The 23,837-nt window shown below is 38.3% G+C and overlaps 2 protein-coding genes across 3 annotated transcripts; both read left to right on the forward strand.

Moving 5' to 3' along the window:
* Positions 1-2,521: 2,521 nt before the first annotated feature.
* Positions 2,522-11,697, forward strand: LOC116250164 (ADP-ribosylation factor 1). Of its 2 annotated transcripts, none has more exons than XM_031623623.2 (9): positions 2,522-2,668; positions 2,855-3,012; positions 3,140-3,178; positions 3,383-3,445; positions 5,217-5,235; positions 6,755-6,866; positions 7,706-7,753; positions 9,964-10,094; positions 11,306-11,697. In XM_031623623.2, the coding sequence occupies exons 2-9, from the start codon at positions 2,910-2,912 to the stop codon at positions 11,337-11,339; spliced, it is 549 nt and encodes a 182-aa protein (XP_031479483.1). In that variant the 5' UTR covers positions 2,522-2,668; positions 2,855-2,909; the 3' UTR covers positions 11,340-11,697. The 2 variants fall into 2 exon arrangements, with proteins under 2 accessions (XP_031479483.1, XP_031479482.1); XM_031623622.2 differs by having other exon boundaries at positions 2,528-2,723.
* Positions 11,698-13,798: 2,101 nt separating this feature from the next.
* LOC116249906 (60S ribosomal protein L39-3) lies at positions 13,799-17,145 on the forward strand. Its single transcript, XM_031623217.2, has 3 exons — positions 13,799-14,066; positions 16,437-16,540; positions 16,933-17,145. Exons 1-3 carry the CDS (start codon positions 14,064-14,066, stop codon positions 16,979-16,981), a joined length of 156 nt encoding a protein of 51 aa, XP_031479077.1. The 5' UTR covers positions 13,799-14,063; the 3' UTR covers positions 16,982-17,145.
* The last annotated feature ends 6,692 nt before the right edge of the window (positions 17,146-23,837 follow it).

The following is a 23,837-nucleotide window of genomic DNA, read 5'->3' on the forward strand; positions in this document are numbered from 1 at the left end:
CTGCGATCGGGTACGAGAAAGCAAAGGTGAGGTCAGAAAGTGCGATGAGTTTTGCTCATATTCAAACCGGATCTGGACCGACTTACCTGCTGCCCCTCTCTGAGATCACGCTCGATATAGGTAAAGATTATGCAGCAGTTTAGGTCCGATCGTCGTGAATTTGCTTGTCGCCGGCCAGATCCGCACTAAAATCGCGTCGGCGTTGCTAGATCTGGAAGTTCAACTGCAAGTTGTTCCAAGAAACCGGGGAGGATCGGCATCGTTGATTTGATGAGTGCTAATCTGGCGGTGGATGCGCGATACCATCAGAGGAAGAGAGTTCTAGCGCGTGCGCGCGAATGAGAGAGAGAGAGGAGAGAGGAGAGTGAGCGGATATTGGCGGGAAACAGAAAAGATTGACAGAAATTTTGACGGACACGTAACACAGCCCCGCTTAACCGCCTTTATATAGGTTGTCCCGCGTCTCGAGTCAACAAGTTGACTTGCTTGGTGCCTCAAAATGGACAAATTACGTCTCCATGAGCTTCACATGACCTGAACCAGGCCATTCTTTTGAGCGGACCACCATGAGCCTTGCTAATCGCGGTGGGCTATAAAATACTTAACCGGACTAGACACACATTTGATTATGTTTTTAGAACATATATATATACACACACATGACCTACAAATACAATTTTTACCTTAAAAATATGATGTGATTATGAATGCGGTGTATGAATTTAACAATTAAATGTCATACATAATTACATCATATCATATTTTCCGAAACAACAATAATGGTGTTCATGAAATATATGTATTATAAGAGTATGTACTCCAATAACATCGTGTTCTTTTTTTACTAAATGCCTCCTTTATGTGATGTTATTGAATGATAAGTTATTGAATCAATCAAACTAACAATTACCTCTTGCTATTGAAGAACAACTTCTGAAACCAATCAGACTGGTATATAACCTCTCACCATTGCTGAGGCCTAACTACCTAAGATGCACTTGTGCTGAGCTGCACCAGGCTAGTGTTTGTGTGGCTTTTAAAACAAAGCTAGGCATGGCGACATGGTGAGGTTGGGTCTTCGATGCTCCCACTTTGAGTAGGTCAGAACTTAGACCTGAAATTAGTCCGTGTCATATTTTTTGGTGACAATGAACATTTCTGCATATGGAAGATAACAAGTTTGGATCAGTAATAGTCGTAGATAAGGATGAAAATTATGGATCCATGTATATATTATATGTGAAAGGAGGGTCCTGGTTAGTCATGGTCAAGGCCGAAAGGAATGTCTCTCCACTCGTATATGTTGTCAACAAGTACTATTCGTAATCTCACTACTTGAAAGAATAAATATTCTCAGAGTAACATCATTCGATAATGTTAAGTTTTATTAATACAAAAGATGACATCAATGTAACGTCATATTTAGAACGAAAAGGAATAAGTATTCATAAGGGTTGTTCCCTTGAAGGCTGTTGATGCATGTTACAAGGCACAAACCCATACCCACATCACCGTACCGTATCCATATTTTAAAGTTGTCATACCCATACCCACATCTTCATGGCGTACCCATCCATGTGATTTAGGCTTTCCGGGGTACAATACATACAACATTGTGCAAAAACAGTCTTATTTTTGTTTAAAAAAGCATGGTTTGATTATGGATATTGTTTATAAGTTTCAAAGTTGGACTTGAGATAAGATCACACAATGTTTATTGGAACAAGATCACGATGTTCTCAAAGCATATGGTGTAAAGTCATGCATTTTAAGAACACAAGTTGCTCCTTATTAAACCAAAATTTCTTTTTCATTTTTTTATGTTTACTTGTTATATGAACAAGTGAAATTTCGGTCATTTACGATACCTTTAGAGGTGTCAAACTACTCAAACCATCCTAAAATTTAGTCTAGGAACCCAATCGATCGGTTCCAGTCCGCTCGGTGGTGGGGTCAAGACAAGGCGCTCGGTGTTGGTGGTCCGGATCCGTTATACAACATTGGAGTCAAAACGATTAATCCAAAGTGGGCTGATACGGATCCAAACTAGATACCCAACCCTACATTCCTTATGTGGGTTGACCCATCGCCCGAATAAGATTAAAGGATTGATTTACCCAAATGTATAGAATCTACTTTGGTGTTTTGAAATATCGCCTCACTGTACTTCAACTTCCATATCAATAGTTCACGTTTGCAATACATAACATTAATATATTAAAAATTTAAAACATGCCTACCAATCCTTAGATAATCAGATTGTGTCAACCTTTTTGGGATGCACCTCATCCTATTTAACTTAAACAATACAATACTTATAAAATCGAACCAGTGACCGGGCTCTCACTTCCCACCAATCCTGCTACTACGCCATCTGGGAAAATTGGCACTCTAAATTTCGAGCCATCAGTTCTTCACACATATTCGTGACTCGCCTGGTTGCGAGGGAGGTCCCCGTTGACAGTTTGAGTCAACAAGTCAAAAAGGCTCGCGTACCGTTTTCTTAACGCAATGCCCTTTCTCGTCCTAAACCATGTTTCCATAATTTGGTACTCCCTCTCTCTCCCTCTCGGGATGAACGCGTTTCTGATTCTCTTTCCGCATTGAGGATGGAGATGGTGGTGCCCTTCCTTCCGGTTTAAGCCAGTCTCTCCGCCATCTCTGCAAGGTGCCCATTGATTTCTCATCGCATTACGACGACTGGTCTCCGTCTTGTTATTCGGGTTTGTGGTTTGTGTTTCGTTGTTTTCTCCAATTGGTTTTTCAATGAACCAATCGATTCACTATTGATCTTGTTCTTAAGTTCCAAGATTTATTGGTCCGAATTCATAATTCTATCGTTTGGAATTGACAGGTGGTTCTTGATTGGGAACCAGATCTGAGTGATTAGGTGCGGTGGAATACTGAGAATGGGTCTCGTCTTCTCCAGGCTCTTCTCTTCACTCTTTGGGAACAGGGAAGCCAGGATCCTTGTGTTGGGTCTCGACAATGCCGGAAAGACGACGATCCTTTGTATGGTTTTGATCTCTCTGGTCATCAAATGGTTCTTTAATCCTTGGTGGTTTTTCTGGTTGTAAGTGTTTTAGTGACAGATTCTTTTTTTGTTTTTTGTTTTTTATTTGGATTTCCCTGCTTTCAGATCGTCTGCAGATGGGAGAAGTCGTGTCTACGATTCCAAGTAATGTTCCGTTTTGTTATTTTAGTTGGTTTCCACTGCTTTTTGAGAAAGTGTTTTTCTTTGTTGTATCAGATTTTCCGTCTGTGTTGGTTTCGTGGTAGATCTGAGATTCTGTTGCTTTTATTTTTATGGTTCTGCTAAACATAGTGCTTCTTTTGTTTTTAACGTTTGTCCCTGTCTAATTGGCTTTGCATCGTGATTCAGCTATTGGATTCAACGTGGAGACAGTGCAGTACAACAACATTAAGTTCCAAGTCTGGGATCTCGGTTGGGTTTCCAATCCTTTTCTTTTTTCATCTTAATTTTTTTTTGTTGATTATGAAATGCCCCAAGTTGTAAGGTAATCGGCATTGTCATGGCTATTTTTAATTTTCGATGAGACTGAACGGGCACAATGTATAAGAAGCGCTATTACATTTTAGTACATCATAACCAGATCATTATTTAGGGCAAGCAAATTTTTAGAATCCGATTGTCAGTTTTTTTTTTTTTTTTTTTGAACGAACTGGTTCCTGGATATGTTTGTGGCTTGTATAGTGGTCTTAGATCCTGTTGCTTTTGTTGTGTACTGCCAATGAGTTTCTCAGTGGTCGTAGCTTTTCTTTCTCATGCTACCTCTTTCACTTGTAGATTATTTTTGTTCTAATTTGCTATTCAGTTGCTAGTATCTGATGCCTAGGACCATCAATTTTGCCATTAAGATTCCCTTAAAAGAATCACTGGATCAAACTTGCTACTGTCATTGGCTCATTTCTCACGGGAATGTAAAAGTGACTGGTATCAGCCGCCTTCCAACTCAAAACTGATTAATTGTATACTGAAAGAGAAAGAAGACCACTGAATAATTGAACTCAGATTTTGTGTATGTGGCTTTGTTTCTCAATCCAAATCTGACTAGAGTCCACATCTGAATACATGCAACTTTCAGGCTTCTGTTTGGATTTGTTGTCAACATATCCAACTCTGAATATGAATCTAAATTTTGATAGGAGATCCAATTAAGAGAAATTTGTTTAGGCCTAGATCCCACCCATGTACACCCTAGATCTGCTTGGTTGAAGGCCATGAAACAAGTCTGCAGCAGTTCAAAACTAGACTGCTGTATAACAACTTTTAGGAGGTTGAGTCCTGTATTCCTGTTGGATCATCTGTCAAGCCTGTGTCAGTTTCAAGAATTATGTGTCATGCAGTGTGCATGTAACGAGTCGACCACTCATGTCTGTGCTTAATAAGATATTTCTGTCAGGCAGTGATCATGTTTGCCCTATTTTAATTTTCTGTCCTGACATTTGTACTTGGCTGTACATGGCAACTAAAAGGGCCAATTAGTTTCTGTAATAATTTGTTATCAGGCCTCAAGTCTTAAACCTGAGGCACTGTTGTGGCATGATTATGCTCGCACCGAAAGGGATTCCCGCAAAAGAAAGATCCATAGTTTATCAATCCAAGGATCACTTTTTAGTCCCATGGTTTGAGTCTGCATTGACTGACCTTAAATCTGTGGATCTCTAATATGAGAAATCTTGGACAAGATGAGGTCTGACGGTGTCAAGCACCCCCTTGCAACCATTGATGGTTACCTTCTTATGTCTTAAGTCACATGAGATATATCAGGGGAAAAGTTCCACCTTTATTGAAAATCTCATGAAGCCCCTGCTTTTGGTATATTATCAAACAAATTTTCCTTCAGGCCACATCATTTCCTCTAAAATTTATTAGCAAACATTTGTTTTTCCCTTTCTGGTAAAGGGGAGATGAAGAATTGGTTTCATCATGGTTTATACTTTATAGTGCTAATTGATGTAGATATAAAACTTGAAAACACACTTACTAAAACATTTAGATTAAAAGAATTTGGAAGAATTAATGAAACAAATTGAGGATCAAAACATAAATAGATGCATTTGTCAGCATTTCTATTAGCACCTAAAAGAAGTCCATATGTTCATTTTCATTTGGCTACCTTTTTATTTTGTGTAAAATCTTATGAAAATCTAAGATTTGTTGTTGTGACACATTTTATGCTTTAATGAAACAGGTGGACAGACAAGCATCAGGTAAATCCTTTGCTCTTCTCTTGGCCTAGTGCAGATACACTGTGCTACATCACACTGCTGCAGATTTTCTACAATTTTAGCCTTGTGTATGAGATGTTTATGCACTAAGTCACATGGGTACTTTAGTAAGGTCCATGTACCCGTACCTAAAGTGGGTACTTGCACGCACTTGGGTACTTTTTAAATAGAAAATTATGCAAACTGCTTAAGTTTACTTCCCTGCAAACATTTAGTCAAAAACTTCTTTGCTAATCTCTACAGACTTGCAGTAACTGTATGGTTTTCCCATATGATAAAAATGGAGTTCAAAAATGTGACTTTCTATTTCAGAAGCTGTTTACCAAGAAACAAGTTGACCACATGCAGGCAAAGGTGGCTTTGGTATATATGGTGCTTCAAGTGCTGAAATTGTCTTTTAACTCAATTATGGACAAGTTAAGCTTTGATTTCAGTGGTGAAGCTGTGTCAAATTTGGAATGAAGCAAGCATGTTAATTTGCTGCAAAAGACCAAATTGATGAGCTCAAATCTTTTAAGTTTTTCTGGATAGCATTACCACATTTTTGTTGGTTTGATATATTCTATTGTTGACAAATTTCTAGTGAGTTAGTCTGGCCTATGCATCAGAATGCTGCACCTAATAACAACTTTTTGCTGTGGATCTTGCATTCAACTTTCAAAGATTCTATGACTGCTGTTCCTTGTTGAATCTTAGAAGTGTAGCCATTGGCTAGTTCCAAGTTCCAACAACTAGCTGTTTTTATCTTAATGTTTGTAAGTTCTATGGCATGGGTTCCTTTGTTTGGTGCCCTTCTTCAATATAATTCTGTTTCCTTGAAGTGTGAGAATTCTAGTTTTGGATTGGTTGTCCAAAATTACTGTTTTGCACTTCTTAAGGCAGTCGGCCTGTTGATTTTATGATCTGTTGGGCCTGATTTACAGGTTTGTAATGTACCCCAACTATCATTTATCACGATGCTCCATGAAATGAATGTTTCGGCTATGTAGTAACTGGTAACAGCACTTAGATGTTTTAGGCGTTTCATGTTATTGTTGTCAATGACAACAATAGGCTTTTTAATCTTAGGAGAGTATTTTGTTTTGGTTACAAGTTAAGCAATTACAGGATGTGGAGTCACCTGATGTGTTCAATCTTGTAATTTTTGTTATAGGTGTGTCCATGATTAATAATTGCAGGTTTAAACTTTAAAGGGCATTTACTTTCACAAATGGTCTTGAAAGTTCGGAAATGCCATCCTTTTTTTTTGGGTTCTATAAGCCTCTCTTTTATGTCAATAAAGGAGCACAAAAACTTGTGAACAAATCAGGGAGTCATGAGCACCACTTACATGCTCTTGGAGTCTTCATAAATTTGGTATATGTTCATCTGTGGATTTACTGTTGTCTAAGGAGTCATGGGCACCACATACATGCTCTTGGAGTGTTCATAAATTTGGTATAGGTTCATCTGTGGATTTACTGTTGTTGTTATCGTTTGATTCTTATATGTTTGTCTACAGGCCATATTGGAGATGTTATTTTCCAAACACTCAGGCAATTATATATGTAGTCGACTCGAGTGACACAGACAGGCTAGTAATAGCGAAAGACGAATTTCATGCCATTTTAGAGGTACTGGGTGTTTCTTATTAAAAATAAAAATTAGGTGCCTTGTATAGATTTTATGGCTTAATGGATTGGCTAATTGAACATGAATGCACTGTTTTGCATGCCATTGTCAAGTTGTTTTGCACACCAAGCCTTATTTTTTAGCTCTTTTTTACAGAAAATTTCTCTAACCACTTTGTTTTTCTTTTTCTACTTTTTCAGATGTCACTTGATTTTGACAGCTAAAATCTGGTGCTTGAATGCAATCTTGGTGGGCTTTTAAAAGTGCACCTTTTTATTGGTTCATGCGATAATTTGAATGCTTTCTTCTATCTTTGATATGAGCTTTTTTCTGCGCATTAAGTGAAATCCTATGCTGTCTTATCTGGCAGAGTTGAACCTTACTCCATCAGAACATTCTTGTCCTTGTTCATTGCAGTTTTTATGAGCTGTTTGTTCCTGATGGAGCTTGAAATATTTGCTTGATATCTGTCCTGATTCTCAGTGTTATTAGGTGATTCTGCAACCATTAGCTTGCATAATTTCTTTCAAATATGGTATCACAATCAAGGAAGAAAAGCTCTAGTGGCGACTCAATACTTTTCTGTCATGAATCAGTCTTTGCCAAGTAAAAATTGCTAGATAGTAGATAGATTGATGCCTTATGTAAGATGCTTTATCTTTCATTTTGCTGATGATTCTCCTGAATTGTACCCTTCTATAACTTCTCTTTTCTATCTTGGTTATCATATCTTGTCTATGTTAAAACGTCATTTTGTTATCTCACTCCATGGACGAATGGTGGTTTATGCTAAAAATTTATCATGTCAAAGTTTCTGGTTAACATTGATTTCTTTCGGCAGGAAGAAGAGCTAAAAGGCGCCGTTGTTCTGATTTATGCTAACAAGCAGGTTACGGTCTTAATCTGATCAGATTGCCTTACATATCTAATAGTTTCTGAAGAATTTTACTTTTACTTTCTTGTTGCTTATTAGCTGCCTTTTCTAGTATAGCAGCTTGTAGGTGCTGCACCTCATGTACTTACACGAGCTTACATGCAGGAACGCCTTTTCCTACATGTTTTAGTGCATAGCTCCATTTTTATGAATTTATGATTCTTCTGCATGTAAGAAAGCTAAGGGTCACCTTGCGTCCATGCCATTAAATAGTATTATATGATCCATGGTTTCTTTACATGCTTGTGCACTGCGCACATCAATTGTATTATGCAAATCTGTATCTTCTGCAGGAACCATCTAGTTGAGAAACATATCAAACATCACAGAAGTGAAGTTTTCAAGTGTGTAGAGTATAGACCTTTCATCATTGGTTTGAAATCTTCCAAATGTGAATGATGCACATGAGTTTGACATTGCATGATAGGGAATTTTGAGCTGGAATCTGTGCTAAGAACTGCTGTCTTAACGTCAGTTCATTTTTTTTTATGAGCAAATAGAAAGAAGTCATGAACCCTATGCTAGAAAAGGTATAATGTCAAGTGATTTGCCATCTTTGGTTGAAAAGTTTGGAGCCGGGGAAAGTGTGTGTGTGTGGGGGGGGGTGGGGTGGTGGTGGAGGGGAGCGGGGTGGTTGTGGGGGGTTGGGAGGGAGCATCATTACAGTAGTTCAGCTAAGCCAAGTTGCGCTTTTGCTTGTTCCCTGGAGATGTTAGTTGTTTAAGCATTGTAAAATGGGGGTTGGAGAGAGAAAGAGATAGAGAGTGCTGCTCGGGCCTCTTTTTCCAGTCCCTGCTCTACACATGGCCACCAAAAAGGAAAATGATGTGATAGCAATTCTTGAAATACTGGTGGTCCCTTTTATAAAGGGAAATATCCATCTGAGGACCCGTTTTGGCTGTAATCTCAAATAAGGACTTTCTGATTCTGATATTTTTGTACGGGGCTCAACTTTAATGGCAACTGTCAAATAATGGACTACCACCTTACAGTTGCCGACTTTAGATAACATATCAGTTTGCATAAAGGAAATGGCAATGATGCAATTTTTTATATAAAGGTAAAACCACATTTTAACATATTCCAACATGGAATTGTACTTGATGCCCTTTTCTGTCAGCACAAGTTAGGTCTCTAGTAGAAAATTTAGAAAAGCGAGGTCTATATTTGTGATCATGATGTAGAGGTAAGCCTGAAGCCTCTTGTTATAAACTTGGCTATTTGGAAACAGAATATGGCTGGCTATTACAAATCTCATGTCATTTGACAATGATACCATGTCTGAACAAGACAAAACACCGGTAAAACTAATGTGTGCTGCTAAAATTCTTTATCATCTATATTGAGTTTGCATGTTGAGCCTACTGCCTGCATATCAGGTGCTCCCATGGTAGAGCTATATTATCCTCCTGATGGTTGTTCTACTCTGTCCAAGATTTTCATTGCACAGCTGATATTTGTATTTGAGGGTGACGGTTAAAAAATTAACTTAAATATGTTTGATGGTTCTGAGAGTATGAGAGCTTCTAACAAGATTATTGATGCATCATTCTTGATTTGTATTTGTGAGCTTGTCCGAATTAATCAGCCTTGCTGTACCAAACCTGATTCTCACCCAGTCTAGCTGTTCCATATTTGACCATTGGCAATCCTAGTACAGATCCTGGATATACTTCTCTCTCTGTCTATATATAGGATCCTAGTACAGATCCTAGTACAAAGACCATAAATTGTTTCTAAGGCCACCATAAACTGTCGCCATATGCCAATGTAGTGACTATTTTTTTGCGATAAATTTTTAAATTTTAAGCATCCACAGGATAGAATCACACACACACAGATATGTGACAGTGTGGGACTGTTTTATGCATTTATACTGGCTATTGGTGCATCAATGTGAGTCCATGCAGCATGGGTTGTCTGTTGAATATATTTCTGTGGATACTAGACAGCGAATAGACTGCTTTTGTCTTAGATCTTTATCTACTTCCACCTCTTGCTCTTTTGAAAAAAGTTCTAGTGTAAACTATGAATGTTAAATATTTTCATACAAATGCACCACATTTTGCATCAATGTACAATTTTTTTTTTTTTGGGTTAGGCAAAGCTGCAAAAACATGTTGTACACCTCTCGTATGTTCATAATTTCTGCTGCTTATGTGCAGGATCTTCCCGGTGCACTTGATGATGCTGCTATTACTGAAGCACTTGAACTCCACAAGATAAAAAATAGACAATGGTCTATCTTTAAAACATCTGCTATTAAAGGAGAAGGCCTCTTTGAGGGCTTGGACTGGTAACTCCTGCAATCTTGTATTTAGAGCATAAGGGGATCAAAATATCACTTAAGTTATTTAGATCATCTTCCCATGCTGTAACTTGGACTGGATATTTTAGATGAAGAAAGTTAATCTGATTTTATGATTGAATATTTTAGGCTATGTTATATTAACCAATATTTCTTATGATTGAATATTTTAGGCTATGTTATATTAACCAATATTTCGCTGCACTAGTTCTCTTCTATGACATATTTCTCTGGTTATATTTCTATCCTTAGTTGTTGTGGCGTCGCCTAGGTGTGACTCCACACCTGTCGCCTAGGCCCAGCACTTAGGCAACAGGTATTAGACTGGCGCCTAGGCGCCAGCATACCCAGTCCATAGGAAGGTGAAAAGTCACCTTCCTTTCAAATTAAAGTCCTGTAATTTTATTATACATGGTTATACTATATATACTTACACTATGTACAGTTATATTATATAACTTCTGTTCTTTAAGTACAGTTTGCTATACGTTAATTACATATCCTATATCAACTCATCAAGTGGAAATTTCAAGTGTCAACCATGAATTTCTGTACATATCTTATGTGCTCTAAAACATATTTTGTGGAACCTATGTCAGCCTTCTTACCCATGTTAGAACATAGGTTTGTGGTAAAAAGACCACCAGTTTCTCTTGTTTAGTGCTTGTCTAGTAATCAGAGAAAGACGTGCAGACCTCACTTCAAAGTAGTCTGATGTTAGAGCTGCAAAGAAACAATATGAACTATGTAGATGATAGTCAACACATGAAACGTAAAATATTTTCTAAATAACTATGTTGTAAAAATCCTCTTTGATGCATACACTTATCAATTCATGGTCATCAAATGTTCAGTACACAAGTTAACATAATAAAAGTTTGTCACATATTGGTAAATTTCTTCATCTTCATTTACAGACTAAATGCCATTTTGATTATGGGTTTAATCTTTAACTAGATATGACTTAATTTCAGAAAAGCTCTTAAAGAACTGAAGAGTTAGTAACAGAATAAACTATAAAGGGTTGTTAAATATTGGACGCCTTTTGAGGCTAGGTGCGGCTAGGCGCAAGGCATTGGCTGGCACCTAGGCAGCTCCTAGACTCCTTGACAACTAAGTTTCTATGTAAAACTTTCTGCATGTTCGTGCTACTTTATTTTTCTGTTTTTATTTCAATTCGTTCATTGTTCTTGATGCAGGTTGAGTAATACACTTAAAGCCGGTGGTGGTTAATATGATGCACTTTATTTCAAAGTATGATTGAGATTTTTCCAAATGTTCTGGAGCAGCGGAGGAAATTTATGGAGCATCGGTAGTCAATGTGTTGGGTCTGGGGCAAAACCATCTCCACTTTACATCGTATGTATGGAGTTAAGAGTGAAAAACGGAATGGTCTTACATCAATTTTTTACATGGAGACTTTTATTTCTTTTTCTTGTGTTAATTGCATTTGCCTTTTACTTTATCCCTTGTGGAGCTGGGGTTGAAATCATGCTCCAATTGTACTACTGTAGAAAGAAAAACAACGGTTACTGTAGCTCTGTTCAACTGGAAGTAGCAAACGAGAGATGTCTAGAATTGGTCGGATCAATGTTCTCTCCGATTGGTACCAATCAAGGCCCTTTACAGTGACAGCTCTAATGGAACGGTTAAGACAACAGGACTTCATTGTTAGAGTGACGGTGTTGTTGATCTCTCTCTCTCTCTCTCTCTGTGTGTGTGTGTGTGTGTGTTACCGGATCAGGACTTCCTCCTTTTTCAACTGTCCTAAAGCTGAGTTGTGTGTGAGCGATGGGTGCAAGAGTTTGGGCAATCGAAATATTTATATAATTTAGTGACACCACACGTAGGCACATACACACACAAACACCGAGAAACAAAGCCGTGTAATGAGTTCCACCACTCAAACAATCTACATTCTAAAAGATGACAAATATGGCCTGGCCAAATTTTTGATGAATTAGATGGAAGGAGACATCTTTGAATTTTTTGTAAAGAGTGTAGAAGTCTGTCTCTCTCCCTCTCTCTCTCTCTCACAAAAGTAGGTCTAGAAGTTACTTGTGGTGGTTCTTCTTTTCCTTTTCTACTGCCCCTGATTTTAAGCGAAGCAAAGTGGTTTCTATTTCGTGTTCCTTCTGTTTTCGATCTGGTGTTCGTCTGTTTGATTTCATATTAAAAGCTAGACTGTGAAATTTAAATTTGCGTTCCTCCCGCTTTTGGCGAGTTCTCTTCATGGGTACCGAGCCATTCTCACCAGTGTGATGTTTCTAATGGTTTCCTGAAATTTCCACACACGAGCTCTCTTGATGGGTATCGAGGCGTTCCCGTCAATGTGATGTTCTTTATGGTTTCCACTGCTTGAAATAGCACGAGGTGTCGTTGCACAGGTTACCTCGTGCATCTAACCAAGCATGAGCACATACACCAACCCCCCAAGAACCTTGCGTTGATTTCTTGCACAAATGTTCAATTATAAAAAACAATAACTTGGAATTGGATCCATGTAGGGATCCTATAATCCTACTAATTGACATAACCAGACACTATATGCGAAATTATTAGTAGAAAATGTGTATTAGCTTATTACAGCACAATGAAAATGTGAACGAAGTTAAAGCATAAGATGACGAGCGATCGCTTCACAACAGGTACAGGGGGAAGCCTCTGTCTTGTTTTCTTTTTTTTTTCCCCTCTTTTTTGTGTTATTTTTCGATCTCTCTACTGGCAAGCAGTATTCCACGTAGCCTTTTCCTTTTCATTTCAAGTGCTCTTCCCATATTCTTAGTCCGAAGTCTCCATCCGTGCAGGAAGTTAATCCATGGTTCTTGAGGGGTTGGTGTATACTGTATAGAATCGATAAAGCCCAAACGTACCATGTAAATATGGTTGATTATTTTCCAATCCAGAGCCTCAAAAAAATCTCACACATATAGTGTCTTCTAATCTAAAGCCTCAAAAAAAAAAATCTCACACATATAGTGTGTGTGTATATGTGTACATGTTTTTGGGGGGATTGCTGAGAGAGAGAGGTATGCGTGTGTCAACTGTTCATAAGGGTGGATGAAAGTTAAAACATCCTGGCTGATCAAATTTGAAAATTGCAGTATCAGTTGAAAGCTGACTGACTACATCTGCAACAATAAACACAAAAGCCCTAGCAGAGCAGGCCCAATATAACCATGTCAACAAAAATCTGCCAAGCAATCCTTGCCAAAAATTTGCCATAGGTGTTTATATGCAATCAATGCGTGCTTTAACCAGACGATGGTTATTAGATGATAGGATGAAATACTTTTCCCATGGCATATGGCCTTTACCCTAAAGACAATTTTTAGGGCGGCACGCCAAAGCTGGGAGCAACAAAGAATGGTGAACTTCAGCAACTGAGTTTAACTGAGCAGAGGCCAAGCCAGCCACCTGTGTCTATCACCATAAACATCGCTGCGGTCCTTGACCCATTTGAAAATCCATAATTTAGAACAACTTGTAATGATAATTGGGGCCTTGGATCAATTGCTTGCAATCCATATTTATTTCTCAATACACAGGTCCGATTTAACAAGTCGGGCTGCATTCTTCATATGAATGACAGTGATACCAAAGCCGCCATGAGTAGAAGGTTTAGACAGCTGCATCCCGTCTCACTCACCTCTATCTTCTCGTCTTTTTCATGCGTCCGAAACGTAGTGCGAGGAAGGCATTTTATGCCGTGATTTTTTCTTAAAACGATTCGTTCGGAGCCGCAAGTGTCTAGGGAATAAAATGATGAACCAAACGGACTGCCAGAGTGGCTTACTTGGTAATTGCTAGACAGCCAAGTGGTAGAGAGGAGAATTTACTTCACCCACGTACAGATTAGGGCTTCCTCGGTCTGGTTCCCTCCTTCCTCCGCTCTTCTTTCTCGCGCTGTTTCTGCTTGGCCTCGCTTCCCGGCGTCTTCTCGACGAACTTCCCACCATGGTAACTTTTCTCCCCCTTTTGCCTTCCTTCCGCTACTGTTGTTTGATTTCCTTTCTTCTGCCTCTGTTATTTCTGGGATCTCAAATAAGTCTTGGGAAATTGGGGTTCTGGGTAGATTTCCTTTATTTAATCGCCGTCGGCACACGTGTTACTGAACTTTCGCTTCTTCTCCACCGTATTTTCCGTTGTTTTCGTTCCTGTGATCTTTAATAGCTGGGAGGGAGGTGGATTAGTGGTAGATTCATATCGGTTTTGCTTTTAGTTTTCTCGAACATTATTCCTTGCTCTTCTTTTCATTATTTGGGAGAGTTTATCGTTTGAAGAAAAGACATCCTGGAGACGAATTTCTCACAGATGTCTTGATGTTTGACTGGAGCTAGAAAACCAAGATATGGATAATGTGGTGCTATTAGTGTAAATCTGTGACGAAATACATTCCATATGTGGACCAAATTACGTCTGGGTTACATGCCTAAACGTTTATGGACACGAATAAATGCGTACGAGTTGTACTGATGGTCTTTGAGCACGTTATCATCCTGCTTTTGTCGGGAGCGGATGTAGATTACGGTTGACTACATCAATGTAATTCTGTTGCACGGTTTCTCTGGAAGCTAGTGGGATAAAGTTCGAGCTGGTTCTTGTAGACTGTATTTCAGACTTCTGAATGGTTGAAGCAGCTACATTTCAGGTCTCGTTCAGATGTTATATATAATTGGAAGAATCACCTTGGAAATCTAGAAAGTCAAACAAAGTATATAGCTCATTTGTTCTATGATCTTCCTCAGACTTGAATGTAAAAACTTTATTTGACATCTTTTATGAGTCATTGAATCATGCTGGTCCTGGTAGCCTTGTGGCATCGATGTTCAAGCACTGTTGGACAAATAGACATGTTTATAGTATGCCATTTAGAAATAATCATGGTCCTAATTATTGCTCCTTTGTGCTATGATCTTCTTCAGACTCGAATGTAAATTCTTTTTTTAGCATCTTTTATGAGTTATTGAATCATGCTGTTCCTGGTAGCCTTGTGGCCTTGCTGTTCAAGCATTGGTTGGCAAATAGACATGTTTATAGTATGCCCTTTAGAAATAATCATGGTTCTATGTAGAAAGCAAACAGTGTGCAATCCGATAAAAGGCATGGATACAATTTAAAAAATGAAATATCGTTACAACTGCGAGAAATATAGCTAAATAGAAGAAAAGATGCCAGTCCAACAACAATCTGTTATAAGAAAGATGTTCTTGTGGGTTCATTTGTGTTCCCCTCTTCCTTTAAATTATGGTTTCATTTTAAAGAAATTTTATCACCTTCTGTATTTGGAGGTTGATGTTCCCATCATCCTGAAAATGTCTCCCCTAAATTTCTGAAACATATTAGTTAGAAATCGAGTTCTCCTGTTGGCCCTTCTAGTTGGTTCTCCTTAAAGTGGTTATAGCTTTACATTGCTCGGTTTCTAACTGCTTATACATGTTCATATTTTTCCATATGCATTTCATCTTTTCCCTTTTCTGAAATTTTTACACTTTCTTAGTTCTTACTAAGATCAATTGTCTCCTCAATGCTTGGTCGATAGATTAGCACAATTTTTTTAGGGAAAATTCACTTACAGGAGTCACATTTGATAGTAATTCAAAAAACGAGTTTCACTTTCTTGCATTTTTTTGGTATAGGATTTAACTTTTTTTGGCCCATTGTCAAATAAGTGGGGATGCCATTGCTTTAGACATTTCTATTTGATTCAGTTTCTAATCCAAGTAATCAGATTTTATAAGAAAATCACTTCTGGTTATTAGTTGGATTTAGACTTAGTATGAAATCATTCTTACCTAATAGCACGGATATCTGGTTTTGAAGGATATCTAAACCCAGTTTCATGTATTCATTAATTTGTTCGAAACTGGTCTCCAAGTTAGATTAGGCAATATCTAAGTGGTTAGATATGTTAATAGTTATATCCAATCCGGATCTGATCAATTGATATCCTTTTCCAGTGATATATAATGTACACTTTTGAGTTTGAAAGGGCATATAATGAAGAAGCATCAATATGCACATGTTCAAAAATGGATTTGTGTAATTTATTTGATAGTTTATTTGGAAAAAATGGGATCTTTGTCAAGACTTTGTAAACCTGATGCCTGAGGTTGGACTTATAGTCAGAAACTTATTCTGCAGAAAGTTTACGTTTCTTTAGATTTTTGTACTTTTCTTCCGCTATCTGCTTTGCTTCCTTGTCTGTCTTGTGCGAATTTCTGTGTAGTTTATTCTTTTTTCACAGCACGGTATGTATTTATTATCTCTGCTGATTTCAATTGCGTGAAAATTTCTTCTCTGTAAAATTGGTCTATCTGCTTCTTGTAGCCGTCACATAAGACATTCATGATCAAGAAGAAGTTGGCAAAAAAGATGAGGCAAAATAGGCCAATTCCACACTGGATCAGGATGAGGACTGACAATACCATAAGGTCAGTTCCATTTCTTTGCAGTAGAATCCATGTTACTGACTTCCTTCTGTTCCTTTCCTCCCCTCTCTTTAACTAGAATGTGGAAAATGTATTTGACCATTTCTGTATATGAAGAAAAAATGGGAAAATTTAATGTTTTTTGGAATGTCTTCTTGGACTGTTTGTTTATTTGTTTTGTCATGTTCAGTGTTAGATTTTCATGAACATGCTATGCTGGAGTACTCAATCTAGATCTTTTCTTATTCAGTGTTGAATAGCTTAATTATGATGCTATTTTTGTCATTTTTGCTTTATTGGTAGCATTACACAATCTTAATTGTTTTCGTGTGCATTTTTCTTCTGTGTGAGGCTTCTACGATCAATTTTCCTGATTCTTCGTTCTGTTTTTTCAGGTACAATGCCAAGCGCAGGCATTGGAGGAGAACAAAGTTAGGTTTCTAGGACACTGATTTTGATATGGAAATGGAATATATACCCATTTCCATGTTCAGAGTGTTGAAAAGTTTTTGGTTTTGAAATGTGTTCTATACAGAAGATGCACTGAATGAAAATCAGTATGTAGAATTTGAACAGTTTGCTTTATTGGTATCGCAAAAATTTGTCAAGTCTTGAACTGGTTAATTCTTAATTTCATAGCCTTTTGGGTCTCGTAACACCATTTCTGAATCCAGTATGCTAATATTGGTAGGTTTTATATGTGCTTTTTCATTTATTTGAATGAGAACAAGCAAAATTTTCTGCTTGAGGTGGGTGGAAGCGGCTTTGAGATGGTAATTGTCTTGGTCATAATTGTGCACAGTTAATTAAAAAAGATGTAAGGGAAAAGGAGTTGTGTGGTCAATCAAAGCCAGGTACTATAGGAAGCTGAGCTGACAGTTGTGTGTTTGACAAGGCCTGCTCTGTTAGACCTTGTACCGGATTATGGCTTCCTTAAGCCTGGGTGTGAGTGGTGATGGTCTGATTGTTAATGCCTAGCTGATGCAGGGCCAGTTTTTGGGTCTTTCTCTCCGTTGGAAAGATAACAGGTCTTGTCGGCTTAGGGTTCCCTAGGTCCGAAAGTGAGAAGTATGGTTGTTATACTCAGCATAAAACCATCTTTTCTTTTTCTCATCTAGCTTCATTGCCTCACTGGTGCCAGCATGGCTGGTGTGAAGGACCATCAGAAGTACCAATGTTTTTGTAAACAACGAGCCTCACTTCCATGAATTTGTTTGGTCTTCTTTCTAACTTTACTGTCGCAGAGCGCCAAGAAACTACTCTATGATCTTGTTTCGTGAGTGGTTATCTTGCTATTTGTTTTTCCCCTTTTTTCAATTAAAACAATCATCTGGTTTTATATTTCCTTTACTGATGCAGTTTGTTTTCCTAGTTTTATTAATCTGTATAAGGTTATGCATTCTGCTTCATGCTTTTGCTAGAGATCAGGCTGTATATTGTCCTTGTTGAAGACCTTGGTGGTATTCTGTTGTGGCATTAATGCGTAAAAGTTCCATTTATCATTTGCTGTTTTCTCTTACATTATTTTCTTTCGTACTCAGTTTGTTGATTTCTTTAATAGTTATATTCCTTATTTTTTTGTTAGTTCTCTCATTTCGAATTTTTTTGTTTCTGTAAATAATTTTCTTTATAAATTGAAGTTACTTCTTTATGTTAAGGATTTTGATGCCTGGTATGTGGCCGCATAGCTTATTTCTCTCAGAGAAGTGCACTTCTTGGTGACAGATGCCTCAATCTTGACAAACACCATTTAGTCACACAGGTTTGGGAGTGTGGGAGTGTGTGCAGCGAGGATATGTGTTATATATATATATAGTCTATGAACGGTGACTCAACACCAGGGGACACCAGACCTGAGGCGTGATCCATTATGATGGACTGTCATAGAAAAACCTAGGGGAAAAAGGTGATTTAGTTCACACCTTTTTTTATCCCCTTGTCCATCATGATAGATTAGACAGTCGTCATGAGTGGGTTGCGTAACTCTAGCTATACAGAGTTTCCATTTATAAACAATAAAACAGCAGTGAAATTGTCTGCAAATAATAAAAATAGGAATTAACAATTAACAAGGTATGGTTTTATCAATGATTAAATGAAAAAAAAAGCATTTTGTTTCTTGCTGCAGTGGTTTGGCAACCTTTTGCAAGAATCCATGTTACTTAGTTTATTGCTGAAATAACCATCGCTAGAAATGCCAAATGCTTGCTTATGTGCGCTCGGGTCAACAAGAGGTGCCTGTGCTGGATTTAGGTGAGGCTCTGCTAGCTCAATCAACACCTCGTTCAGTAAAGAATAGTAGCAGTTTGTATGTTTCTTCTACTAGAAAAGCATAGTCGGTCATTTCAGCCTAGCTCAATCAACAAAAGGTGCCTGCTACATGTTTTCAGTCTGATTCTACAATTAGATATCTTGTTTCCATCCATTATCATTAGATCTCTGGTAGTGTTATGATTCGGGTATACTTTTGAGGTTTAGTCTATTCTTCATTGTCTGCCTGGAAAACACACGTGTAATTTCTCCGTGAATTATCCATGACCTAGCAAACACTTTTCTTCCAGCTGTGCGCTCCGCTGTTCTTGCTGATCAATCCTGATTCACTGTTTGCCGGTGGCACTGGCATCTAGAAACCAGTTCACCATCTGTTCAAGCTTCCTTTATGGCTTCCTTAGACTTTTGTTGAAGCTTCGTCAAACTTGCTTGGCGCTGCTTAGACTTTTATGGCTATTGTTCCAACACTACAGTAGTTTTTCAATAGCTCTCTTGTTCTATTGATTTTGGTCCGTCCACTTTAAGTACGTTTCGTAATACCTTTCGCATTGGAAGCTTTCATCTTTATGTATGATTACGTGTGACATGATGTACAGGAGGAGCGTATGCTGATGTTGGACACATTGATATGAACACATACTATTTCTCCAGTGTAAAGATCTATGGTTCTGGTGCCATTATTTGTCCATATTAGAGATGTGGTTGGTTACATAAATTTTAAATGCTTTTGGAAATTGATTTCGGTCTATTTCAGTACAGCCAGAAAATCTGAAATCAAAGAACCATATCATGATCATTACGTCCCTAGGACTCAAAATGAATGATTCAGATTGTTAGTGTATTGAACTCCAATGTTTGATTTCTCCTTCATAGAGCTAGATTATTCATTCAGTCCCATGTTTGATTTAATTGTTCTTGTGGTGGGGATTGGAGGCGAAGGCTCCTCCCTCCCCTTCCTCCCGTGTTCAAGGGCTGTGTCGGATTGGGCGTGGGTATTTAATTTATTGCTCGTTGACCATTATATTATCAGCGCTTGGCATGCTCTCGTGATTGTTAAAAGACTTTCCTTCAAACAGGAGATAGTGTGGTTCCTTTTCGGATTTCAGCCATATCATGGACTTGGCAATCGAGGCCGATTGAGTTCAGGCATTTAGTTGGGTTGGTCGTGTTAATAGGAGTTTTCGTATGTTTTCAACTGTCGTCCTCCCTATTGCTTGCCCGTATGTTTACATAAATTTATTATGCCATTTATTTTCATAAATTGTATAATATTTTGCCATTTATTTACATAATAATTTTGATTGCGAGTTGTTGATCTCTATGAAATATCTACTGATCCGGAGCTCGCTAAAGTTAGCTTTCACTCTCCCTGTTAGATAAAAATAAAACAAGTCGAAAGCCAAATGGTACTTGATCCTACTCCCTCGTATAAGTAGCCTAGAGCCCTATTACTCCTCGATTCTAGGATGTATCATTCGTTTTAGCTTTCAGGGGACGAATTTCCTGTAGAATAGAACGGTGGTTATTCATCCAATGGCGACATCTTATAGCGATAAGCTTCTTTTAGATAACCAATTGCTACCGGTTACTTTCGTTGCTGGATGCGGCACGATTGTTTTTGTAGTTTCTCCCTTTCAATCATAGACTTGGCCAGGAAAGTTTGCTTTTATTCCGCATGTAGACACTTGTGATACTGTATTTCATGGATTATCTTCTGAATCGCGATGCTTTTGGCTTGGGAATCAAGTTCATGCTGAATGGTAAATCGAGATTGGGTCTGTTAAGGCTTTTTAGTCTTTTAGGAGATCTCATCATTGAAGAATGAAGAAGCCTGGGCAAAATCGTGGCATTATATGCTGAGTAGCATTTCGGGAGCTGGAATGGCTCTTTGAAGGAGTCCTATCGTTACACTAGAGGGGTTGGTATATTCTTGGGCCCTGATTACCTGCGAAAAGAGTTATTGTTCATTCTACGCTAAAATTTCCTGTGCCTTCTGAGGTCGAGGAAGAGCAGGAGGGGTTTTCTGTGGTTTCTCTTTGCGGGCGACTTGGGTGTTAGGGCGTTATACTGTCGCCCTAACAAATAACCTGCACTGTTTCCTCCTCTTGGGAACTGCATAAAAGGTTAAAATTTAGATTTCTTTAAATGATTTTGTGATATTATTGAGGCGTGACTAGTTATTTTAACTTTGGCACCCTGTGTGGTTCTGGGCGCACAGTTATTTTAGAATTTTGCATCGGAACGTTATTTTGGAATAGCCGTTCGTGCACGCTCGGCTGGTCCAGCCTTGTTTGCAGAAGATTATTCAACTAGAACTATGATGAAGTAGTTGTGTTTTATAATGCTGCAATTTTTTTATGATGAAATAATTGTGTTTTATAATGCAGCAATTTTCAAGTAGCCAACAAGGACATCACCATCTTCAACTGTGAACGCTTTAGACTGAAAAAACGGGCGATCATTTGACGACCTATTGCTTCTTTAGAAGTTTTTGTACATTTTAACTCTCCAACGTTCATTGCTACCCTCTACGCCATATCCATCTGTGGCTTCTTGTTGGCCATTCCAAATTGATCTGATGTTAAGTTTGTTCATAAATAATGTTTTCAACCTCAGTTATGGGTCATTGACATGTTCATCTTCTTCTTCCAAGTATCGATTGATTCATCTCCACCTTTTTCCTGAATAATCCAAAGTGTCCTTTTCTTTGGCGTTCTTGGAAAGGGAAACCTGGTCGATGAGAGCGGGCTGACCAACTCTTTACCTGTTCTGCACATGGCTTTGTTAAAGTCATTACAACTTGGTCTTTGAAGGACTGTTTGTGCAAGAGTAAGATACTGTTATTGTCCAATGAATTTGTCCCGAAAATGACCTATTCATATAACAGTATGTTATAGTGTCCTATGAAGCTATTCCATACTTTTGGGCAGGTTCATATGACAGTAACAAAGTGGAGGCAACCCGGGTCTGATGTGGCCATCACATGTGACTAAAACTAAGTCTATCTTCACTGAAGTGTGATTTTTGAAGGCCACACTGTAGCTTCTCTGCTGGGTAGAACATGCCTGCAGTCGTCCTTATATATCTGGAGAATTTTTTTTGAAATAAAATCTGCCTACGATTCTGTCAAGTACATTTACGACGACTTGTGATAGAATGTCTAACCATTCAAGCCGAACGTAAAAGCTGGCTGAACAGACGAAGCGTAACGTACATGCTGTGTTGACAGGGAAAGGAAAGAACGGACATAATGCAATGTCATTCAGTCTGAGCTTTCAGCTTGGAAAAAGCAAAGGCAAAAGTCCCATTATTCATAATGTGAGGCTCATTTTTCCACATCTTGTGGAGCCCTCGAACAAGAGTTTTCTCTTTATAAATTTCCCCAAGGAGAAAAGAGTGTCTACTCGCATGTGCGCCCGGGATGAGTGAGTGGCGATCCATCTTTTTCGAAGTCATCAAAGCATCATCAATAAGCAAGGTGAGGTGGGCCGAAAAGCATTGCTCATTGTAAGCGGCGTGCCATGATCGCCCTTTATTTTATTTTTAGAGAAAACCTAATGTCGTCTTCTTTCTTTGGGAAGGATGCTGTTTCTTTTTTTTCTTAAACAATACAATAAAGTGCATGATGATTTATAAAAGTATAAAATAAACTATCAAAGCACCAAAAAGACCAACGAAAATATTTATAAAAGTATAAAATAAAGTATCAAAGTATAATAAAATAAACTTGCTTGATGCATGCGGGTTGGGTTTGTATGAGCTTTGCCTTATTGAACTGCAGACTGACCTCGTTGGTACAAGACCAAGCTCGCCTTACGTTCGTTTTGGACTCACGAACATGAAGCCGAACTGGGCTCGTAAATGTTGTAAGGTTGCACAATAGAACCGGCCAGACTCAACCCACTTCATGTTTGCTCATCAAACAGTAATCCTGATGCATTGTTGTCATGTGCAGTAGCGAAGGCACGTGTGGGCTTGTGTAGGCAATTGCTTACACAACCCAACTCATATATTAATACGTGTTTATGTATTGGTTGCCCCTTAAAAATTATAATTTGAGGTGTTGGTGCCCTGGATTAGGAATTTCTTACCCAGCCACCGAATATGTGATATTATTTTTATTAAAATTGAATTAAATATAACTTGAGCGCTCATGTGAAAGCTTCAAATCAAGAACTAAAAACAAATTTAACCTGCTAGTCCGAGAGAAGTCATGGAACTGACCTTGACCCTGTTTAGTTTTGAAGCCGTAAGTGGCAAACTCGGGTCGACCTCAACGTCGTGTTCGGCTGTTAGTCGTGCAAATGCACACCCTTACTTTAAGGATATGACACTTTCTCAAACGCCTGGATGGTCACATGGAAAGGGAAAGGCGCCCACATTGTTGTCTTCCCTGTACCTTGGTGGTACGGCCTTCTCTTTACTGTGTTTAGTGCTAGTGCACGCACACATGGCTTATCTCATACAAATAAATACATATCTTTTAGTATCTTTTCTTTCTTGCTTTGGGCTTCCGATGGGACTCTTGTTGGGTAGAAAGAACATATTGTTCTTGGAACACATATTCCTACAAAACATATAGTATTTTTGGAACGGTGGCCTAAGAATATATGTTTCAAGAATACGTTGTCCTTCTTACCAAACACCTTTTAGTAAAAAAAAAAGAAAAAAAAAGGGTTCTTTCCTGGACAAATCAGTCGATTTGGCCTTTCCTGGCATTTTTACTTACTGCCCTTCAATTATTCATTCAAAATTTTTAATTTGCTTTGGAGTTTTTGGAGACCAGTGTTCAGGGCCTAACATTCCACCTGCCATCGGAGAATGAGCAGTGGTGCACACAACAGCGATATGTACCAAAAAAGGAAGGAGAAAGTTGGGGTATTTTATTTTACTTTTCACTACCTTTTTGTGTTTGTAGGGAGACTTGATCATCTGGTGCACAAATATTTATACATAAATCCGTGTTACTGGTGCATATAACCAGCTTTGCAGCCACCGACCATATAACTACATAGGCTTCTCGTTTTTT

The sequence above is a fragment of the Nymphaea colorata genome, chromosome 3, assembly GCF_008831285.2.
Source record: "Nymphaea colorata isolate Beijing-Zhang1983 chromosome 3, ASM883128v2, whole genome shotgun sequence".
NCBI lineage: Eukaryota > Viridiplantae > Streptophyta > Magnoliopsida > Nymphaeales > Nymphaeaceae > Nymphaea > Nymphaea colorata.